Source organism: Canis lupus, chromosome 7 (genome assembly GCF_003254725.2).
Source record: "Canis lupus dingo isolate Sandy chromosome 7, ASM325472v2, whole genome shotgun sequence".
Lineage (NCBI taxonomy): Eukaryota > Metazoa > Chordata > Mammalia > Carnivora > Canidae > Canis > Canis lupus.
Window position 1 is genome coordinate 4,967,279 of NC_064249.1, and position 24,434 is coordinate 4,991,712.

The 24,434-nt window shown below is 44.5% G+C and overlaps 1 protein-coding gene across 1 annotated transcript in view; it reads right to left on the reverse strand.

Annotated features, from left to right (window-relative positions):
* The window catches only part of CRB1 (crumbs cell polarity complex component 1), a 213,077-nt gene that overhangs the window by 12,678 nt on the left and 175,965 nt on the right, over nucleotides 1–24,434 (reverse strand). Inside the window, exons 10-11 of the mRNA XM_025429725.3 lie at nucleotides 23,112–23,240; nucleotides 19,251–19,377 (exon numbers count right to left, since the gene is read on the reverse strand). Of these exons, the coding sequence (XP_025285510.3) occupies nucleotides 19,251–19,377; nucleotides 23,112–23,240 (256 nt within the window). The remainder of the gene's footprint in view (nucleotides 1–19,250; nucleotides 19,378–23,111; nucleotides 23,241–24,434) is intronic.

A 24,434-nucleotide genomic window follows, 5' to 3' on the forward strand; every position in this document is an offset into this window, starting at 1 on the left:
GGTTTGACTTTGTTAACAGTCCACCTAAATGCCCAAGAACACAGTTGGGGGAAAGTATATGTTTCCTTAGCACAGTAGAAGGTAAAGCCAGCTTTTTTTTGGCGGGGGGGGGGGAGTAGGGGGGTGGGTGGGCGGGGACAAAAAGTCTAACAGTATTTCCCTATTAGTTAAAAAATATAGTCAGACTAAAATTGCCCTATCTCTAGGTATAAATTCAGCACAGAATTTGACAGGTTACTATAAAAATTATATCAGACAACGTAGCCGAGATGGTTATTTTATACCTTTGGCTAAGTATATACATTAATTTTAATATTAAAAATGTCTGCTTTATCTTTTGAAATAATATTTTAGGAGATCCTTGCCGGGAAAAGGCAGGACGTGGACATGCCAAGTAGTCTGTTCCTTTCCTACAAAATGCTCCAAGGAGAAATCACTTGAAGACTCCTCTTACTAGTGATTTTTTTTTTTAGCATATTAGTAAAATAGACCAAATTTTGCTTCCTACCCAGTTCATAGATCAATTTAAGAAGAAATGACATAGGGATCCCTGGGTGGCGCAGCGGTTTAGCGCCTGCCTTTGGCCCAGGGCGTGATCCTGGAGACCCGGGATGGAATCCCACGTCGGGCTCCCGGTGCATGGAGCCTGCTTCTCCCTCTGCCTGTGTCTCTGCCTCTCTCTCTCTCTCTCACTGTGTGCCTATCATAAATAAAAAATAAAATTTTTTAAAAAAAAGAAGAAATGACATAACCCAGCTAACACGTTTGCCTATATCTTACTTCTACAATTTACTATCAATATTCTCAAAATGTAAGGGTTTGCTGTTTTTCTTTCAGGAGAATCTTGGTGGATTACTGCATTTTCCCAAAATCCTGTGTCATATTGACGCAGGAATGGTATACATGTTTTTTTTTCGGAATTCTGAAGTCATTGCCAGAAGAATATCCCTCCCATTAGATAATCTGAATCAAAAGGAGATTTTGTTTTCCTAACTCCCAAAGGGACTGGGGACTGAGAATTCAAACTATAAACGAAGCATCTTCAGGGTTGCGGTGCAGTACATCTCTTCTTTTTCCCATACCCCAGAATAGCACTCCTCTTCCCCGCTTAAAAACAAATATTTCCCTTGGGTCTGTAACTTTTCTATTCAATCACCATTTAGATCACTTGTCCTCAGGGACAGGACTGTGTTAAGAGCCTCAGGAGGAAAGCCGTGCTTAGTCACCAGGCCTGAAGAACCCTCCCCGATTCTGTTTACGAGGCCGGGTACTAATCCTCCCAACATGCTTCGTACTCATGTTCTCTCCAGGGTCATTCTGCTTGCACAGCACAGGTTAGACACGCAGCCTCAGTCCTTCCCGCCGAGCGGGGTGCCCGGGATGCACTGACACTCCGCAGGCGGCGCTGGGGGTAAGAGGAAGCCACCTGCTGCGCTTCAACCAGGCGAGGAGCAGCTACAAGTTTGGGAAGAGAAAAGGAGCCACAACACGGCCCCCCAGCCAAGCGCCCCCGCAGGTGGGAGGCCCGAGGACAAGCGGAAGGCATCTTCCGCGGGCCGGACACGTCGGCCCTGCATCCAGTGGTTCCAGAGCATCTTTTACTGACATTCGTTGGCTGGGGCTCTCTGCCTAGCCTCAGGCGTGGAGAATAAATACATAATTCTGCCTCGAAGGGGACAGCGGGGTCTTTGGTGCTTGTGCATTCCACCTGGGCAATCCAGCCTCTCCGTGCCCCATTCATTTTCTACAATGGGATCACCTGGAAACACTACCTTGAAGCTAGAAGGTGATACACGGGGAAAAAGAAAAAGAAATGAAAATCAGGAGATGTAATCTGTCCCCGGCATTTTATATGCCTCTCCTCTTAATCTTGGCAACGAGCTAATGGTGCAGACATGATTGCCCTTATTCAAAAGATGATTTAAGCAATTTGTCCAAAGTCACACAGCTTTTAAGCAGCAGACCTAGCATCCAAATCGTCAGAGCTCGTACAGAGATGCACAGACGCACTCTGGGTAGGGCGAGATACAGACAGGACCTCAACTCCACCCTCAATTTCAACTGTGTTACCTTCAGTTGACATATTTACACACAGAGAGTGGCATAATAATGCTTATTTTACCTTTCGGGTCTCTAACTATATACGATGCTTATCTAACCAGCCACGCTTCCCTGTTTGTCAAGGGCTGTTTAATTTTTCTCTGAGGACTGCATGTGAGGATCAGCTTCAGTAAAGGAGACTGATGGGTGGAAGGGCTTGATGAGCCCTGGGAAGGTGCCTGGCACACAGTAGGCGTCTGGGAGGTACGCTGTATCTATAAACGGTGCCTGCTTGGACCTTGAAAAAATCAGCAGGAGAACAAAGAACAGGACCCATAATTCACAACTTTCAGTCCTCTGCTTTTAACACCCCAGCATGTCTACCAAGAAAGTAAAATAACTAAACAATGCAGAAAATCTCCCAGGGTTGTTGCTGGTGTAAACCAGCCGTGTGCCACCCTCTGGTTCTTACACAATGTTATCAGGCGATGATTAAGAAGAGAGAGGTTTCAGGGCTTCACAGTGTCAGGAAACAAGGTATCAAGCCAACAACTCCCTTCTGAGGTGCAGCACTTAGATTGCAGCCATGTATTGCTTCCAACTGTAAATATTAATGGTGAAGAAAAGAAAGAGATCTTCATTGGCTCTGGGCTGCCTGAGCTCAGCATATTACATGACACCCTGGCATTATTTGCTGAGATGTAGATAATTGTACTTCTTGTTAACAAGTTTACATGTATTTTTTTTTTTACTCCATCAGCAGGTTCTTGAATCAATGCCTAGATTACATTTGACTAACATCAGCACAATTTGACTTTGATAGAAAGTTTGAAATTTATGCATAATTAAAAGTTGTACATCCATTTGCTAATTTCCAAGTAAAAGGAGCTAGTCCTTTTGGGTGTCACAGCTGATTCTCTAAATACTCTAGTACCTCTGCCTGGAATGAACGAGTCCACACTGGGGAACATTTAGCAGCAGACCGAGGAAGCCTTTCCCATTTCACCCATTGCCTAAGGACTGAAGTTTTCCACGAGCATGGGCGAGCTGCAGAGTTGTTTTTATATTCCTTTTGAGTCTCAAAACCATTAGGTAGGAGCTCTTCTTTTCTTATAGATATAAAAACATGGCCTCAACATTATCCGCGTGAAAACATGCCCACATAGTTCACTATATATAAAGTATATAAATATTATTTATAGTGCCTGGATTCAATAAATGCCAGTTGATGAGGATGATGAGACAGGAGTCCCTGAAATGTCCTTCAGCTGTCTGGTTGCGATGGCACATCGCCACCTGTATAACAAGTCCGATGCAAGAAGGTCATCTTACGCGACCACTAGAAAATCAAGAAAGTCAACACTGCGTAGGTACAGAATGTTATAAAGTCTAACTACGTTTATTTTAAGAATGTACTTTTATTTTATGTAGCAAAAGTTCTAGCTGGAATATTCTCTGCCATGGATTCCTACAGTTCATGGCATAACGACCGTACGATTTCAAGATCTGAACTGTTTTCTATTTGCAAAGCTGTAGTCAAACAGAACATGCCATCTTTTCCCCCTCTGTCAGCTTCAAAGTTCATTACATGTTGTAGTAGGTGCTCAAAATGTTCTGAGCTGACCCGATGAATTAAATGGCATAATTTAAACAAATGCAAAAACAGACTCCTCAACATACATGCTGAGTGGCTCCTGACAGAGCCACGTGATGATCGTATATTTGCCAGGTAGAGAGGAAAGCTCTAGAAATCCATGCACCCAATCTGGACCTCATTCTTTTTTTTTTTTTTTTTTAAGATTCCATCCAGGGCAGCCTGGGTGGCTCAGCGGTTTAGCGCCGCCTTCAGCCCAGGGCGTGATCCTGGGGACCCAGGATCAAGTCCCACGTCAGGCTCCATGCAAGGAGCCCTATGCAGGACTCGATCCCAGGACCCTAGGGTCACGCCCTGAGCCGAAGGCAGACGCTCAACCACTGAGCCCCCCGGGTGCCCTTGGACCTCGCTCTTAACTAAGAATGTAGTAGGAGCTTGTGATTCTGATCACAGTCTGGGTTCACTGGGAACAAATAAATCAGGGAACGAATCCTTAGAAAGGAAGTGAACCAAAGGTGGTGTCCTTGCTTTGTCCTGCTCTGGCTCAGCATGGAGGTAAGTCAACACGCAAGACGCAGCCTACCCTTCGCTCACAGTCTCTCATTCTAACAGGTAGCGCTGAGATGTTTGGTCCTTAGGGACACACACATCACCTTCATAATGCATCCCGGGCTCTTTATGTTCCAGAAGGCCTCTTTACAAACGTATACATTTTCCTCCTCCAAGGGGCGGTGGCCTGTTTCCCAGCCATGGCAGGAGTTCTGGGACCTACAACCACCATTTCAGTCTCAAGGCAGAAGACAGAGGACATGCAGTTACAGAGAACTTGTACCCCTTCAGCTCACCCCACAAAGCTGAATGTGAAGCTCAATGCTCTTACTTAAGGTTCTGCAAATAAATATTTAAATCAAGGTGCTTATATTGGTTTCTATAATTCGAGGGCATTTATAATGGCAATTAAGTGGCAATGGAGTTATATCAGCCCGAATACACACAACCTTTCACCTCAAGAAGCAGCAAATTGGGATAATTTACATACTGCCAGCTGTTAGGATCTATGGCATTCACAGGACTTAATGGTAAAAATAAATAGACACTGGGTCCCATTAGGGGCAGAGAGCAGATTCACAATCTCTTTCCCATCTACATTCCTCATTTGCCCTCCCGAACTGTTCCTCCAAAACCTCCACAGAGGTCCCTGGGTATAGCGGGCTTCAGGAAACACTTGTGTTTTGGGAAATCATTTGCAATGGCACCTATTTTAAACATTCATTTTACAATTGAGAAATGTTAACATTTCTAAAATTTTCAGGTAGGGCGGGCTGCTTGCAAACGGCCTCCAAGTGGTGCACTTTACGAATTAGGACATGAAACCCAAGACTGCGTATTGGAGAAAGGGGCACGGATTTGAGTTTAGATGAAGTGCATGACGCTTGCGTAGTTAATGATTCATTAACTTGTTTAGGCCTTAGTTTTAACATCTGTGGATTGGAAATTACACTACCGCTGGTGATTAGGATTAAATGAGGCATCGCACGCTGGATGCTTTTGGTCATGAGGAGCAGTCATTATCAGAGGAGGCACAACTGCTGGCAGAAAGGGCACCACGAAAATCCCGCTCACCTGAGGCCCAAACCGTGGGGTTTCCTCTGCATTGAGCCGTTAAGTCCCCAAGGACAGCTAATGGCTCACTCTCAGAATCTTCTGGTTTCCTTGGCTTTGAAAATGGATTGCACGAATCACAAAAAATATTCAAACCACCTACTGCTGGGCACAGGGTACATTTTATATCGATTTGCTCAATGAGGCATTGCTTTAAGTGAATCAATATATTTCTCGATTTTATAACCTTTAAGATGACAAAAAAAAAAAAATAACAGCAGCTGTGTATTGCCTCCAAGACTCTTTTTTTAGTGGGGCTTGGTCTAGGGAATTGGCTCAATTTTTCCTGAAGGGAGACTTAATCTGGTTATACTTGAACCTCCTCAGACCAAAAACATCACAGGCCTGAAAATCCTCAATTAATGAACAAGAACTTTAGAAAGATTCAAATGAAGTCTCTCTCTCTCTCTCTCTCTTTTTTTTAGGTGCTTAAAGCAAGACTTACTAATAAAACTATGCCCACAGAAAACTTTTAATTAGCGGAAATAAAAAATTGGCTTAAAGAATATCTGCCTTTCACAAACTCATTAGAAAAACAAACAAACCTGCTCCATCGGCCCCCAAAACCTGCTCAAGGAAAACTGCCTGCCTGCACAGCATTATACAGAAAAAAAATAAAAAAAGAAATTTCTGGAACGAGGAATAGTTTCTATTGGTTTGGGTTCCAACTGGAAAGAATAAGTCTACGAATGTCATTGGGGAGCTTTCATTAATCCATTAGGACCATCATTAAAGAAAACTGCTACCGTTTTTGGTGTAAGGCCCCTTCTAGTGAGAAAGTTCGAGGCTGTTCCCGTGTGCTCCCCACTGGCAGGAAACTGCTCCCAGGAAAACAGCGCCCAGGCTTACCTCGTCCAACCGTGGGGCCGCTCTTCCTACTCTGGCTGCATTTTAATAGATGCTTGGGTGGTTTAATCTACAAACCCAGCCCTGACCTTAATGCGACCAGTTTTACATCCCATTCGTCCCCATCACCGTTGGCCTGTTCCGGGCAGGCCTCTCCACTCTCTGGACTTCATGTCACCTGAACCTTTTCCCACTATCACATCTTTTTTTGAAAATATTTATTTATCCATGAGAGACACAGAAAGAGAGAGGCAGAGACGTAGGCAGAGGGAGAAGCAGGCTCCCTGCAGGGAGCCCGATGCCTGACTCGATCCCAGGACCCCGGGGTCACGACCTGGGCCCAAGGCAGACGCTCAACCACTGAGCCCCCCAGGCGGCCCCCACTATCACATCTTTACTTGTGACCTTTTTTCTCTCTGGCCTCTCTTGGGGACAGGCTCTCCCAATTCCTGTCCTCCAAATGAGCTTTCTCGGTTCCGCGGCCTCCCTTAATTCCCACCTGCTCCCGGAAAACGTCCCCCCTCCTAACGGCTCGCAGTGACCAGACTCCTGTGAATTCACGCTGTGCTTTGGCCTCCGAGGCACATCAGGGGCGCGTCTTCTCACTACATCGTAGTGTTTGCCTCTGAAACCAGATGCAAGTTTCCTCGAAATTCGGGGCGTGGGGCTGGTGGAGTGCATTTCCCGGATTCCTCCCCGACGTCAGGCACGGTTGTGGAAACACACGCGGGGACGCAAATGGTAACTTTGGGAAGCCCCTCGGCCTTTCAGCGGCGGGGTGGGGGGTCCTCATCCCCAGGAGGGAGGCCGGCCGGGCCGCGAGCCGACCCCACAGGCCATCGGGCCGGGCCAGTCGGGCCACGGGGGAACGTCTGGAGACGTCTCGGAAGGCTTTTCCGACGAGCAGTTTTGTGAAAAACAAAACAAAACAAAACAAAACAAACCGCCGACGAGAGCTTTGGTCTGGGTGGGGATGCTCTGGGGCGCCCGCGGCCCTGAGGCGGCCCAGCCCCCGGCTCGCTCCCGGATCCTCCCGGCGTCCGCCCATCTCTCCAGGCCTGCCTTCCGCCCTCGCGGCTCCGAGCCTCTTCACCGGCCGTGGGAGGCCGTGCTGTCTCGTCGGGCCCAGGGGCGCCCCCCCCCCCCCCCAGGCCTCCTGCCCCGCTCTGGGCCCGGCCCGGCCAGCCCTGTGACGGCTCCGGCGCTGAGGGCGGCTTTCCCGGTCGCCCTCCTCAAGCCTCACAGACGCCAGAAGGCGGCTACAGAGCAGCGAGGAAGCAGCCAGAGCGCAGGGAGTCGCCCGCCCAGTGGGGCCCTCCCGGTGGGGCCCGGCGGCCTTCAGGCGCGGGCGGCCTCGTGACTGAATCTCGTCAGGGACAAACGGGGTCACCAACACTTTGGGAACAAACGATCAAGAGGAAACAAAAGAAAAACACTGGGGGCCGCCGGGGGGGGGGTCGTTTAGATTTTGCCAGGACAGTCCCTGCTCATTCGTCAAGGCCCGGCTGGCGCATCTCGGGGGCGCGACCCCCCTGCTCCTCACCCCTGGAAACCTCCGGGCTCCCTCCCGCGGGCAGCGCACGTCCTCTCCCCGCACCCGCCTACTCCCCCAGGACGCACTGCGGCACCTGCCTCTGCCAGGCACGTGGCCGGGCTGCGGCGGTCCAGGGGCAAGGGACCCACGGCCCCCACCTTCCTACAGCTGACAGGACGGAGGACAAGGCGGCGGGGAGGTACCGGCCCCGAGATGCGGACGCTTGTGCTGCAACTCGAGGCCTGGGTGTCCTCGGGAAAGGGGCCGAACCCCTCCCGGGCTTCGAGCCGTCGGCACAGCGGGGAGACACCATCACGAGTCTGAGGAAGGAGCCGCGGTGCGGAAGGCCCGGCCGGGAGGCAGCACTCCACAGACTCGCAGCGTCAGGACAGGGCTGCCCGGAGGCTGCTGTGGCGACGCGACGACGCTCCCAGGACCTGTGGGGAAGGGGAGAGGGGCCGGGAAGCTTTCCCGGGCAAGGTTTGAGCACGCACATGCTTGGCCAGGCCCAGAGGAAGGAAACGAGCACGCAAGCCTCAAAGAAACGAGCCCCGCATCCCTTCATAGGCCCTTTCCCAAAGTCGGCTCTCACTTGCTTTAGAGGAGTCAAGAGAACGTGGATTTTAAGAACGCAACCGCAGTCATCCTCGAAGACACATTATGCTCCTCCCCCCGTCCCCAGGATCTGGGGGGGCTCTGTGCATCTGATATAAGGGACTGCTCCTCCAAAAGCAAAAACGCAGCCAAGGGAACTCTATCCCTGCGGGCTGCTCTGCGGGCGTCCTTGGGTGTCCACGTGGTCACATTACAGGTGTGAGCCCGTGTCTTTATGGATCTAAGCTTCCTCTGGGACCAGCTCAGGAAAAAGCCAGTTCATATCAAATTCCACTTCAGCATAAATAATAGGGTTTCTGTGCATTTGGTTTTTGGATGGAATTGTTCCCCTAACGGAGAGTGTGACTCACCCATCCTTAGGACAGTCTCATCACTGAAGTGGCTGCTCATGTCTGAGACTTGCCTTTTGCATTTCGCAAAATTGGTAGGAAAAATGGGCCAACTTTCTAGACTTAATACTCTCACTTTCATTAATTTCATTAATTTCAATACCCATGGGGCAAGTTGAATATGTACACACACATACACACACACACACACACGTGCATGATTCTCTTGAGTTAGAAACTGCCACTTTGAACTTCAAAAACATTTCACTCCTTAGTACGTTAGTGACCACTGAGTATCCATTATATACGTAACTTGATGCTGGCTATTAAAAAACTCAAAGGAACATTTTGCTTTTAAAATGTAATTTTTCCCCTGAGTTTTAGGTTCTCAACTAGAGAGATTTCCGTCATCTCTCAAGCATTACTATGTACTTTGCCACTTTAAATAACAAATGTACTGACACCTCAGTTGTCCTCTACACCATAAAGCTTGCTATCCGATGGGATTATTCAAGAAATACTGGGGGAAATGGGTGGAAGTAATTCAGAGCCACATGTGGAACTAAATTAAACTCAAGTAGACCATGAGACAAGCATGAACATGCCTCCCAAATGACCAAATGCATTTCACTGCAAGTAGCCTATTTGTTTTGGATGAGCTGTATTATTAATATGTTGCTTCCTTTCTGTATACAATTAGTTTCCGATAGATTTCTACAGTTTACATGCCACATTCTGTGATTCAGAAATTATAATTGTGAGTAAACTATAATAGCCATGGTCTTTATGCCCTTTTAGAAATAAAGACATTTTTTTTTTACACAGGTTAGGAAAATCCTATGCATACAATCCATAAATAGGTACTACGCGTCATGAAAGTTTTAAGTAGAAATAATATTGAAACAATTACTAACTCCAAGTCAGTTATCTGGCTATTTGAATTCCCTCGAGGGTACCTCGTTTTCTACATGTCACTCCATTTGCTCTCACAAAAAAAGATCAGCAATGGATTCAATGAGCCGAAGCTTCATTTCCTAAAGGGAATGTAAGTCATTCAAGAAGAAAAGCCACATTACATAGGAATCTACACTCTCCATTCGTGAAAAATTAAAAATCAGGAAAAATTAAATTCATGTCATGTCAAACTAGGCAATAGCATGGTATCTGATCGCGTCCCAGCAGTTTTCAGTTTGGTTGATCACAACTCTGTTCTGAATAGATGGAACCAACGCCAAAGTTCTCCCCGAGTATAAAACAAGGGGGATAATTCAAGAAAATGGCAACTAACAAGATGCAATTGACTTCATTGTTTGCTTTGAGTCAGTTGGCCAACTAATTGGTTTGAGTCATGTACACCTCATTTCCGAAATGATCTATGATAGACTTCAACCACATTTTGAAGAGAATGGAAGTGGATCCAATGAAACATAATGCATTCCCCCTTGGGCAATAACTAGGATATATCTCAGTCTGCACAGAGCAATATTAGTTGAGGCTGTTGTCCAGCATGATTATTATCAGTTCTCGCTTTCACTCTCAAGATACTCCAGTTGAAAAATAACGCGGTCACCCTTGTCATAACCAACATACGCCATTATAGGCACATTTCAGATACCTTCGTTATTTACAAAATTGTAAAACTATGTGGGTGGATCTATCCATGGAAGTTACTCAGTTCTCCTGCCTAAGCTCTTTGAGAGCAGGAACACATCCTTTGTGCATAGTTTAGTTGCTCACCTTGCTTGGCTCGGAGCTTTGTCTATAGCAGACTCTCAATAAATGGTGGACAAATGGATAAATAAATATTTTAAAAGCCAGTTTCGGCAAAGCCCAATATTGTAGCAATGCAATGATCCCATCAGGAAGATTTAAAAGATGATGAGATTAATCTGACAGGTACCTCCAAAGCTGTTTGACTTGGTTAGCTAGTCAACCCAGTGGCAAACTTCAACCTGGTTATTTCTGACAGTTGTCTGTGGCTTCACACCAAGCAATTCAGTTATACCTACAATCCAGGGGCCGCACTCTCTATCGCCTGCTTCTGTTCTATTTTGGACACAGGAAGAAATGTGTTCTGAAGGTGAAGGTCAACATTACATGAAATCATTACATGATTTCTGTGAAGCTGGTGCTGATGACCCCACATTTAGAAATGAAGAGCATTAATTATACTTGGTGAAGCAGAAGTCTTAATAATGTGTGAAAAGATGAAAGGAAAACAGATTAGTGAACTGAATCAGAGCTGATTTCAGTGATTGAAATGCATCAAAATAACATTTCAGAACCGTTTCTTATGTTAGCTCTATATTTACTCCTTCCTGAATGCTAATTAGTGGAAACTCAGTGATAAGTGACAGCGTTTTTAAAAATAACCATTTGTAGAGAATGCCATTCTGGGAACCTCCCTCCTAAAGGCCAAATTGAGAGCACAAAGAGGCTGCCACAGAGAGGAAGCCTCCTGTGCCACTGGCCGGTGCTCTGTTCTTAACAGAAGCCCGAGGATGTGGGCCAGTTGGCATCATCCTTGACATGAGCCGTTCTGATCAAGCACAGCTCTAACCCTCTCAGAAACCATCTGTGACTCTGTCATTCATAAATGACTCAAAATCCCTGCTGAGTTTATTTTTACTTTCTGCTTTACTCTCTTAGTTTAATGAGTTCTATAAATTTTTTAGTGTGTGAGAGAGAATTTCCTATCACTTGCTAGACTTACTACATCTCAGTGAATGCCTCCCATCCTGGAACTCTGGGATTTTCTGAACGGGTTCCCTCGATCAGGACACCCACTCATTTGCATGTATGTTCAGACTCTTCATTTAGCCGGGATGAAGAGTCACTTTAGGAATTAGACGTGTCTGCTTACTCCTCGAATCCCCTCTCTGATTATTCTAATTATCCCTGCTATCATCTCTATTTGTGTCAGTTCCTTCAAGAGATGTGGCAACCAGTCAATAGGCACCAAAAATTTACGGTTGCATTGGAAAGGAGTTCTTATATGGTTTTCCAAACCGTTCCTGATGATGACTAACATATGTATGTGTATATATATTTTTTTCTTTTTTTCTTTTTTACCAGTTTCGACAACAATAAGAGGGCAACAAAACTCCTGCTACTTACTCCAAGATCCCTTTCCTGAGTCCTAAGTGACAGACCTCAAACCTTTCGTTAGCATTAGACTTGGAAAAAGTGATGTGGATAAACCCTAGCTCTGATTCTTCCTGCATACCTGACCTGGAGAAATTCAGGTAACCCCTTTAAGTCTCTATTCATTTATCTTTAAATTAAAGATGTTAATGCCTCTCAGGGATATTATGAGGGGGACAAACTGGATTTACAAATATGAGAGCCTCTCAAGTTGAAAGCAGTGCCAGTACATGTCATTATTTGCAGTTTCAATAGTGTCATCTATTCCTTTTCACAACAGTTATTTTGGTGTTAGAAATGTGATCATTTACCCTCCCAACCAAGAAAAGCCCAGCACCAGATGGCACACTGGTAAATCCTACCACACATTTAAAGAAGAATGAACTCCAATCCTTCTTAAACATTTCAAAAAAGATACTGATGAGGAGAGAAAATATCCAAACTCATCTCATAAAGTCAACATTATCCTGATACAAAAGCCAGATGAAGATACCACAAAAAAAGAGAACCACAGGCCAATATCCATGATGAACATGGATGCAAAAATCTCAACAAAATACTAGAAAAGCAAGTTCAATACCATGTTGAGAAGATTATGTATCATGACCAAGTGACAGCCCTGGGATGCAAGGACAGTGCAACATATAAGTTAGTCAATATAACACACCACATTAGCAGAGTGAAGGATAAAAATCGCTCAACTGATTGCTTCTTTAATGTGCAGGAGTTTTGAAGTTTGAGGTAGTTCTATTTGTCTATTCTTGCTTTTGTTCTCTGGGCTTTTGGTGCCATACCCATGAAGTCATTGCCAAGACCGATGTCATAAAGCTTTTTCCTTATGTTTCCTTCTAGGTGTTTTACACCATACAAAAATACGTTGCATCTCTCTACATCAACAACAAAATATCTGAAAGAGAAATAGGCAAATAATCCCATTTACAATAACATCAAAGAAAATAAAAGACTCAGGAATAAATGTAACTAAGGAAATAAAAGATCTGTATGCTAAATGCTGTAAGATAGGGATGAGACAAATTAAAGAGACAGATAATGGAAAGATATCCCACGCTCATGAATTGGAAGAATTTATATTGTTCAAATGTCCATACCTAGGCCAATCCATATATTTAATTCAACCTCTAAAAAAATTCCAATGGCATTTGTCCTAGAAATAGAACAAACAACCCTAAGATTTATATAGAACCACAAAAGACCCTGAATAGCCAAAGCAATTTTGGGAAGGGAGAGTAAAGCTGAAGACAGCACACTTTCTGATTTCAAGCAGTATGGGTTTGGCATAAAAACAGACACATAGACAAATGGAACAAAATCGAGAGCCCAGAAATAAATCCACCAATATATGGCCAATTAATTTATGACAACGGAGCCAAAAATAAGGATTATCTTTTCAATAAATGGTGTTGGGAAAACTGAATAGCCACACACCAAAGAATAAAACTGAATTTCTCACACCAATAAAAAATCAGCTCAAAGTGGATCCAAGACTTGAATGTAAGACCTGACACCATAAAATTCTTCAACAAAAACATATGGTGTTAAGTTCCTTGATATCAATCTTGGCAATGATTTTTTTTGGATTTGATACCAAAAGCAAAGGCAATACAAGCAAACGTGGGATTACATCAAACTAGAAGGCTTCTGTACAGCAAAGGAGCCATCAATGAAATGAAAAGGCAACGTATGGAATGCAAGAAAATATTTGCAAATCATAGATCTGATAAGGGGTTAATATCCAAAATGTGTAAGGAACTCATACAACTCAATAGCCAAAAAACCTCAATCTGATTTAAAAAATGGGCAGAGAAACTGAATGGACATTTTTCCAAAGAAGATTTATCAATGCCCACAGCCACATGAAAAGGTGTTCAACATCACCAATCATCATGGAAATATAGTTCAAAACCACAATGAGGTATCACCTCACACTCATCAGAATGGCTATCGTCAAAAAGATAAGACATAACAAGTGTTGGTGAGGTTGTAGAGAAATAGCTCTCCTGGTGGGAATATAAGTTGGTGCAGCCACTATGAAAAGTAGTATGGAGATTCCTTAAAACATTAAAAACAGAGCTACTGTGTGATCCAGCTCTCCCATTTCTGGCTACATAGCCAAAGGAAATGAAACCATTGCCTCAAAGAACTACCTGTATGCGCATGTTCATTGCAGCATTACTCGCTACAGCCAAAGTATGAAAACAACCGATCCGATAAATGAGTAAAGAAGGTCTGGTACATATACACAAGAGAATATTATTCCACATGAGAAGGAAAGAAATCCTGTCATTTGGATCTTGAGGGTGTTATGCTAAGTGAAATAATTCAGACAGAAGATAAAAAGTACTGCGTGATCGCACTCGCATACCAACTCTAAAAACATTGCACAAAACGTAGAAACAGAGAGTAGCATGGTGTTAGCCAGGAGCAGAGGGTGACGGGTTGGAGAGATGCTGGATAAAGGGTCAAGCTTTTACTGATACAATGAATAAGTTCTAGGAGTCTAATATTCAACATGATGACTAATAGCTCACCACATGACTGTACTGCACACTTAAAAGATGCTAAGACGGGCACCTGGGTGGCTCAGTCGATTCAGTGTCTGCCTTCAGTTCAGGTCATGATCTCAGGGTCCTGGGATCGAGCCCCGTGTCAGGCTCCCTGCTCAGCGGGGAGTCTGTTTCTCCCTCTCCTTCTGCCGTTACACCTGCTCTTGCTCTCTCTCTCTCTCTCAAATAAATAAATAAAATCTCAAAAAAGTTTCTAAGAATATAGATGGTAGATGTTCTCACTCCAAAAAAGAAATGGTAATTACGTAATGAGGTGGAGGTGTTAGCTAAGGCTATGGCGGCAGTCATTTTGCAATATCTCAGGGTAGCAAACTAACCAATTGCACACCTTAAATTACACCTGTTCTTTTTTTTTTTAAGATTTTATTTATTTGTTCATGAGAGACACACAGAGAGAGAGAGAGAGAGTGAGAGAGAGGCGGAGGGATAAGCAGGCTCCATGCAGCGAGCCCAATGCGGGACTCGATCCTGGGTCTCCAGGATCACGCTCTGGGCTGAACGCAGGCGCTAAACCGCTGAGCCACCCAGGGATCCCCCAAACTTACACCTGTTCTATGTCACTTATACCTCAATAAAACTAGAAAAGATACTAGGAAAAATACAAATGGATTATAGATGTAGAGAATGGAATACAAAAGATCAATAAATCTATGATATGACACCCAAAATTAGACACCCAGCTCAGCTCTCTTGAACTCCAGACTAGAATATTCACATTGATTAGTAACTGTACTTGGATATCCCACTGAACTTATATTTATTCATTTATTAAATCACCAAATATTTTTAAATAATATTCCCCAGCCTTCTCCAAACAATCACGAGGTAGGTCTTACAGCTCCGCAATTTGTTCAGCTCCACCTCCTCCAATCCCTTTTGACTATATCAGGTCATGCCAAATGTCCTTTCCTTTTATCTGGATTACTGCAACGGCCCCCTAACTGTGTCTTTTGGGGTCCAGTTTTGCATTTCTTTTCATCCATCCTCTCTATAGAAGCCCAGGTGATGTTTCTAAAGTGCAAGTGCGATCCTGTTACTCTTTTGATTGAACCTCTTTAAAGACTCCCCATTACTCTTAGAAGGAAAAGCCAGGTCATTAATTTGACTTACAAGGACTCATTTCTGCTACTTCTGAAGCCTCGGTCTTCCTGTTTTCCCACCTCAGGCTCCAGCCACCCTGCCTGAGCTCCATGACCCCTTCTTCCAGAAATAATCTCTGTTGCTCCATCCCTCCTGCCACAGCCTGACACCTGGTTACCTTTGAATCCCAGCATAGGCTTTAAGTCCTTCCACATCCACCTCTAAGCCTGGGCACACTGCCCCTCCTGAGTGCTCCTTTACAGCTGCTGCTTAGTTCCATCCTGGCACTGACCAAGAACCGTCCTCCACTGTTGACCGACATCCACTGCCAGACCTTCAATTTGTGAGCCAGCTCGTGTCTCACCTATAGTCGTAATCCTAGTACATAATCCAGAGCATGACACGTAATAGATAGTCATTAAGTTACTGTTGCATACATTAAAAAAGGAGAGAAGGGAAAGAGTCCAAAATAGTAGTAATTTTGGTAGTTGGACAACCCAGATTTCTTTTCATCACTGGTTGCCTACCTACATACATCATTAAATTCAAATTTTATGTATCACCATTTCCAGAAAGAACTCCATTTTAATCTTGCAAGATTAAGCTGCATAAGTTCAGAAATGGCAAAAGGATCTGTAAATACAATTTAGTGAAGATTTTGGGAGACTTTGGTCACTCATATTGAAAAAAAATATATATAAATAGTTTATCACAGTCCCTGGCACAGAGTAGGTCCTCAATAGTGTTACTTGAATTTAATTGTTTCCTCATGCTGCCAGAACACTAATTTCTGCAAACCTTCCTATTTTCTCTACTTCCCCATTTCCTAAAAAGGAAAGTAATAAAAACCATTCTTCATGTACCCACACACAAAGAAGGAAGAGGCATGGCCAAAACCAGTTATGACTTCAGGTATTAAATCTTAAAAATAAACAAAAGTAAATGATCTGTTATTAAGCTAAATACAGGTTTTTTTGTAGAAGCTTGTTCTATAGGAGTTTGTGTGAATTTCGGTCATTCAGGTGAGATGGCCCCTCTCTGGAGCCAGATTGAACTATGCCTACTATGGGCAGGGACAATGTAAACCCATTGTGAGAACAATTAGGGATATGATCACTTCTAGAATGCCACCTAGAGGAATACTTGCCAGAGAGGGAAAGTACATGGGACCTTGATTTTGAGGGCCCCAGATATTTTCTTGCAGGGACACATCTGGGGAAGCAGACCTCAATTCAGGAAGGTTAGCTCTGATGCTTATGTGCCCATTATGTGAGGTGAGTGTGTGTGTGTGTGTGTGTGTGTGTGTGTGTACACACGTGTGCCTGCCTTGTGGATATCTTACCACGCAAGACACAGTCAAGACAAATGAAGACAGTTATCCGAGGATGATAAGTAGAGATACAGAAACAAAAGTTTTATTCTTCTGTGTAACTATGTAAAAGCCATAGTCACACACAATGCAATTAAAAATACAGAAAAGTAAAGAGAAAGGGGAAAATATTTTCAAGTCAGGTATCTCATGCAAGACGTCGGGAAAATAGAAAAGCAACTGACAGTTCCAATGACAACAGAGACATCAGAATTTCACAAAGCGTTTGAGAATGACTCAGATATATTTGGAAGGTAATAGATTACACTGCAGCGGCCTGTAAGTATGTAAGTACAGAAATACCGAAAAGGGAGTCAGTGTGAAGCCATATATGTGTGGTCTTTGGTCATCTATTTTATGCTTACTTCAAATATTTGGGAATGCAAACATTGATGAGGGTTTTCCCCGAATATCATGTCACAAAGTCTAACTTGGGAACGGATCCATCTGAGACAGCTGTATGGTGCCTGGATGTGAGCGAGAAGAAGGAGGATAAAGGAAAGATTTCAAAATCAATGGCTTCCAGTTTGAAAGGACTGCCAGGGCTCTACAGGGTATGAATTTGCTGCATAAAATCTATTACTATTGACAAATAGAATTCAATCTGTTTCCTTCGCTCTTATGGTATACCACTTTGTCCTTTCATTTCGATTGGTATATTTAGGTTTTCCTTGGCCATTTCCACAGGAAAACGACTTTCTTAAAGCAATCGGGTTGTCACCCAATGGGTAAGTCACCCTCATGTTTTTGAACCAGAGCAGCTCCTAAAGACATAGACACGTTTACAAAATTATATTTGTCAGGTCATTAGCACTGTAGTTGTTTTCTAAATTAATTCATAGGATCAAAGCAATTTTCCCTTTAAATGAGCGCAATGTCTTCTTTGGAAGGGCGCATCTGTACAGAGAGATTTAGCAGAAATGCTAATATGCCAGTGGAAGCAATTAAAAATATTACCAAATAAAGTTTTCTAAAAAATTATTATGTTTAGGCTATTAAAGGCAAGAAATACATATAATTTTTTTTTGCATATCCTATTAGTTAACTTACCGTACAGATCCATCATTTCAGGTATATATTTTTTTAAAAAAACATTGTGCCAAATACATTTTGATAAGGAAAGGTCCTATGCTTTCACGATTTTTTTCAGGAAGATACTCAAAGATGATACATTTACTTGCAAATTTTAGAAAAATATGCCTCCAAGAAATCAAGTTTTATAATATATATATATTTTGGTGTATGGACATGCAACAGTACCTAATTTTTGTTAAATATGCATCAAAACGCAATTCAAATCAGTCCATTTGATAGACAATTCAGCAAATTCATAAATTTATAAGCAATTAACCCAAGGTACTCTCTTTGAATAGAAAGTGTTGCAGGAAAAAGACATGGAAGTAGAGTTTCTCTGTCGTTCTACTGGAGGAGAGGTTTGGCGGAATCAGAAATTATACCGGTGAGAGAGAATTTGAGATTTGGTAGGAATGCTGTCAGAAAAGTTGTTTTCTCCGTTTTATGGATTTCATGTGATTCCCTTGATAGATAGATAGATAGATAGATAGATAGATAGATAGATAGATAGATAGAAAAGTAATTTATATATATAAATATATACACATTTAACTTCTTTATATATATAATAGCTATATATATGAAGAGATCTATATGATATAAAAGTAATCTGTATATACAAATATATACACATTTAACTTCCCAGAGGGTCGGCAACGCAGCATCTGCGCAGCCAGGCACCGAAACACCACGGATGCAAAACCCAGTTTAACCCGTGATTCTCAGTGTCACGCCACGAATACTAGGTGGGCTCGGGGAACCCAAGCGCCTTAGGGTGGGGCTGCGTGGGGCTGCGCCCATCACAGCCGCGCACCCAGAGCCCAGGCAGGCCCAGGCTCCCACCGCAGGGCTCCTTCAGACGCGGGGGCCCCGGAAGGTCACCGCCCTCAGCCCCCTCGGTGGCCAGCTCTTTCTGGCCCCCGCGTGCCCGCCCCCCCACTCCCCTCGGGCCCCGCCCACCCCCCCTCCACGTCTCCACCCTCCCCTCTCCACCCCCCTTCCCCCTTTCACCCCCCACCCCCACCGTATCCACACCCCTCCCCTCCCCCGTACCCTCTCCACCCTCCCCTCTCCACCCTCCTCTCTTCATCCCATTCCCACCCCCACTCCCCCCTACCCCCTCCACTTCCCACCACCCCACTCCACCCTCACCCTCCCACTCTACCCCCCACCCTACCCTCTCCACCCCCTTCCCCCTTCCACCCTCCACCTCACCCCCCTCTCCACCCCCCCTCCCCTGCACCCCCCCTTCACCCCCTACCCCACCCCCCTCCACCCTCTACCTCACCCCCCCCCGCCCCGCCCCGCCCCCCGCCAGGCGCAGAGGCAGGAGGGGAGGCCCCGAGCCCGAGGGGCACACGCCCGGACCCCCGCTTACGTGCACCTCGCAGCGCTCGCCCGCGAAGGCCGCGGGGCACACGCACTGGAACCCGCGGCCCAGGCCCCGGCAGAGGCCGCCGTGCGCACACGGAGCCGACGCACACTCGTCCGCCGCCTCGTCGCACCTGGAGGAGAAGCACACACGGCGGCCTCGGCCTCTGCGCACCAGCCCCAGCCCGGCTGCGCGCTGCGGAGAGGACACGGCGCCGCGCTCACCTGCGGCCCAGGGCGTGACCCCGGGTCCCGGGATCAGTCCCGCCAGGGCTCCCCGCAGGGAGCCGGCCTCTCCCTCGGCCTGGGGCTCCGCCTCCCTCCCTCCCTCCCTCTCTCTCTCTCTCCGTTTCTCATGAACAAATAAATAAAATCTTTAAGAAAACAAAATTAAGAAAAAGAAAAGAACAGAAAAAGGTCCCTTATCCACCGGGCCCAGGGCGGTCCGCTGTAGCGGCTCCCGTGCAATCTGCGCACACTCCCTGGGGTGGGACACGCCTCTTAGGATTCCTGCAGCAAATTTGTTCTTCAGGGCAACATGCTGTACTCACCGTAGAAGGAGAAAACAGGGGCAAGTATTTAGAGACCAAGAAGCCCTGAAGGGCAGTTAGAGGCCTGCCCACCCCCAGGGACGCTGGAGGCCGCATTTTGACACCTGGAGGACCCCCCCCCCCCCCCCGGGCCCCGATTCGGATGCATCCGGCCCTCAGGCTGTGGAGGAAAGGGAGCTCATCAAAATCAAGGGGGAGAAATTGGTTTATTCTTGGAAATTTTTTATTATTTTCCTTTGGAATTCTTTTTTTTTTTCTAAGAAAAAGCAAAAGTGGATAAGTAGAAAATGTCAGTTGCTAATAAATGTGTTTTACAACTAAGGGTAATATTTCAATATTCAAGTAGAATGACTTGCAAAAGCCAACGGGCACCTGGGTGACTCAGTCGGTTAAGCATCTGCCTAAGGGTCCTGGGATTGAGTCCCCCATCGGGCTCCCTGCTCAGCGGGGAGTCTGCTTCTCTCTCTGCCTCTGCCCCTCCCCCTGCTTGTGCACAGTCTCTCCTTCAAATAAATAAATTCTTAAAAAAAAAAAAAGAATGACTTTCAAAAGGTGAATTTTTCCCAAACAAGTGATATCAATTCTAAGGTATATCAAAATTTTCTTCTTCCCTGGGACACTGTCATCTTTCACTTGGTCTTCGGCCAGCAGCTTTTTTTCCTGTATATTTACCAATTAACTCACCAGGCTCTTTTATTCAATCATTCAGTAGGTATGTATTTAGCACTCAACCGTAGGCTAAAAACCAAGCACTGTTAGGCCTCACCATAGAGCCGTAACTGTGGCATCCCTTTTACTCTGGGAAATTCATATAAAATGTTAGCTTCAAGAATCCCTAAAGAGCAGCTTATGATGTCAAAGCATAATGTAAACAGTTTTTCATTTCTCACCTTCCAAAAGGTAAAACTTGCATACATAGGGCATCAACTAATCACTAGGCTCAAAGTGAAGAGGGATGAGGGGGTGGGTGGGGAGGGTCAACCCAAGGTATAAAGGAGAAAAAGATTTCTTCCCAGAAAAACAGCTCCTTATCCTGCTGGATACCAAGCATAGCTGAGACATTTTGTTTTCCTTTTTTGGCTCAGGCTTCTGGACTGGAAGGAGGATTCTCCGATTAGATCTGAGCAAAACCTGACAACTTGCGAGAGCCTGCCAAGCACTTTTTGTCCTGGGTGGGCCAGTGTTCACACCATCCATCATTTGCAACCTGCCAGGATGACACTATAAAGTTGGGGGTTTAGCCAGACAGAAGAGGAGGCAATTTGCCGGAAGACAGTTTTTCAATATTTTGGATGTTACAGAAGTCACATTCCCCTAAGCCTTGGGAGATGGTCTAGTATTTTCTAGTCTCCCTCTGGCTATTCTTTCTCCATTTCTTATCTCTTCCTCTCTTGAATTAAAGAGTGTACCACACACAAACATTCATTATAAACATTATCAGAGCTTTCATTAGAGATCAAAATTAATACATCAAAAATCAGAATAAATAAGTCCATTAACATTAAGGACTTTGAAAGCACAGAATCTATTGACCATGTGTTCACTCTTTTAGAAATCCATTTGCAGCAGAGAAGTTGATCTAGATGAAAAGAGTCCCCGGGAGAGGAAGGAAACTTGGAGTTCCTTTTCTTAGCACATTTCAAAGAAATAATTTGCATTTAAGTGCAAGATTATTCTTTTAAACAAATGTTGGAGGAAAGGAAATGTTTGTTTGAAATGGGGATAATGTGTGGATAGCAGAGAAAAATAATCCAAGGCTTTGGATGAGTCTATGTGGTGTGCCATTGAGCATTAATGTGATAGTAAGCATTCAGCTGTGACATAGGCAGGAAATAATCAGCACTTAAAAACACTGGAAGAGCTGGTCAAGGGAATATTTAGGACAAGGAAATATTTGCGCTAGTTCGGAGGCATATAGAGTTTGAGGCCAGCTGCATGGTCTCTGGGTTAACAATATGTTGCATGGGAAAATATGAGCCAGGGCTATGAGCTTCCTGGCACGTACACGCTCTGTCTGGGTCTGCATGTGCCTCTTGGAGCCAAAGCACTGAAAGGCTGTGAAGGCAAGAGCTGGGTTTGTCATTGAACCTTGAAAGGGTAAAAGGCAGGTCTACACGAGATGGCCTACATTGTGAAAATGGCAAAAGAGCTGGATCTGCGTAGGGCCAGAGGAGCCAGCTGGAAAAGGGAAAATTCAAATGAATCCAAACTGCAGTTGTCAGGAGTTTGTCAGCACAAATACGCCCATTATTTAATTAACTACCTTTCTGGGAAAATTTAATTCAGTCAAACTCTCTCTGTTGAATGCTCTGTATTTTCATTTATCTCATTCGTTCAATGCAGGGAGTTTGCTCCGAGATCGTTATCTTGTGGCGGATGGCCTAGGAGAGGAAGGAGCACGGTTCCCACTTTCTTCTAACTGCTGCAAGCAAAGGCTTATTCATTCCTGTCAGCATATCCAGGAGAGGAGCACAGGCTGTGAAGGCGGCTCGGCCTCCCTGCAGCTCCCATCTGGATTGGCACCTGACCTGTAACTTGACCCCTCAGCGTCAGTTTAGGCAAATGCAAAGTGGCATTAATAACAATTAGAGAGGATATTTATAAGATGCATGACCGTGCTCAACAAATGGTTAATTGTTTATTATCTGTTTATATAGAGATATATAAGAGCTTAGATAGAGCCTTGGTTTATAATCATTAGGGGGGACATTGATCCTTTTGAGAAGCTGATAAAAGCTGTGGAGTATATCCTTTTTTTCTTTTTTTAAATCTTTGACCTCACCTTCAGCCAGTTAAGTACATATCCGAATTTGCCTGCATTTTCAGCCATTGTCTGAAGCCATGGCCAACTCCGCATCAACCATCCCTGTATTAGCTGAAGAGTTGTTGAAGGGTGTCGCTGGGAAAGAGAGACTCACATGGATAAGGCATATCTACTTTCAGGGCTCTAGATAATTCTGTGAGGCAATCTTTTAGGTATTTTTTATTTTGCTTCCCTAGCAACTCTATTTGCATCATGTATTAGAAACATGAATCCAGAAATACTTATCAGAAAGAAAAATATCACATTTTACGTTGTTTCAAAGACATCTTTTCCTATTTGAAGTCTTGGCTAATAAAATGTTCTTTGTTTTGACCTAAACTGTGATTTTTTTTTCCCTTCTCTTTTCTTGTTTGACTCTGGTGGGACCTGTATGTCAGCATGGATTTTCCTATGGGAACAGAGATGAAAAATCGGAGGGGAAATCAACTTTGAGTAATCCCACTGTTGTTCAGCCCAGACTTTTCTTCTCTAGAAAGTGCTAATGTTGACTCACCGCTCCCCAGTAAAACCTGGCCGGCACAGACACTTTAATTCACCCTGGAACTCTGAGCAGTTGCCTCCATTGTAGCAAGTGAGATTCGTCTTCTCGTTCCCACAGACTGTCGAGGATAATCTGGTGTGTCTGGAGAGAGAAAGGCAACAGCCACAGCTGTACATCTTGATCATTTCATTCAAGAAAACTTTTTGGAAAAGTCCGTCTATGCAGTCAATGCCAAACTAATCAAGTACTCAGGCTAGGTTATGCATGACCCCTTTCGCTCAGTAGACAGCTCCTGCTGGGGGGCGCGGTAACAAGCTCGGCTATATATCTTGCATCTCCACAGTTTCCATTGGTGAGATAAGATCTGTGCCATGAGGTGGCAATAAATTTAGGGTTGGGAAGAAACTTGCGATAGCTGGGTTTGCTGCTGCCTTGCTAATAAATCAACACGGGCCACGGAAAATTGCAGCTCTATAAAGGCCAGGAAAGCAAGGACCCCACTCTGGTACCCAAGCACTCCTGTGATTTCTCTGTAGGCTTTCAGAGCTGAACTCCTGTTGCCCTGCCAACACTTGCTGTTCCCTTCCTAATGATTCATAGCTTAGCGGAATGCAAGCCAAGTGCTGTCCAGGAGGAGTGTATACAGCACTCAGTGGCAACTGTGTGTGAATCCAAGAGTGTGGCTCTTTGGTATAACAACAAAGCTGGGCGTATCATTAAGGAATCCTTATAAAAGGCAGAACAAATCGTTAGAAGCTAAGCAGAACTTGACTGCAAAGGCAAGTGCCAGGGGTGTGAAGGGACTGATTACGAGAGATTTTAAGGGTGTTGTTCAGGTCCTTTGACCCACTGGGCATGGTGTCTGATGCATAATTAATGTCCAGAAAATATAAGAGGAATTTAATTTTGTCCAGTTGTGTGTGCTGCAGCTAACGTGGAGAAACTAGCCTAGAGGACGGTAAGTGTGTCTCTTCCCATAAGAGCTAATCAATTCGACTTTAAAAGGAAACTATCCTAAGGACTTTTCAAAAGAACCAAAAATGTCAACCAGCTTTGAAAGAGGTCAATTAGCAATGCAAATGTAAGCTTTGTATACGTCTTAGGTTTAATAAACAATTTTTGAATCTCATTAGGAGGGTACTTTTGAGAACTTTAATCTTTGAGCACTTGACTTTGATGAATTAGGCAGGAAAAAAAATAATGGAGAAATAGTTCCTGGGGCATGTATGTTTACTTTACTTGCCCAAAGTCACCGTGGCAATACTATTAATTTTGATCCTGGATGTCTTTTGCTTTAAACAGGCAGTTTGTTGGCAAAATGAGTCTGTTTTAACT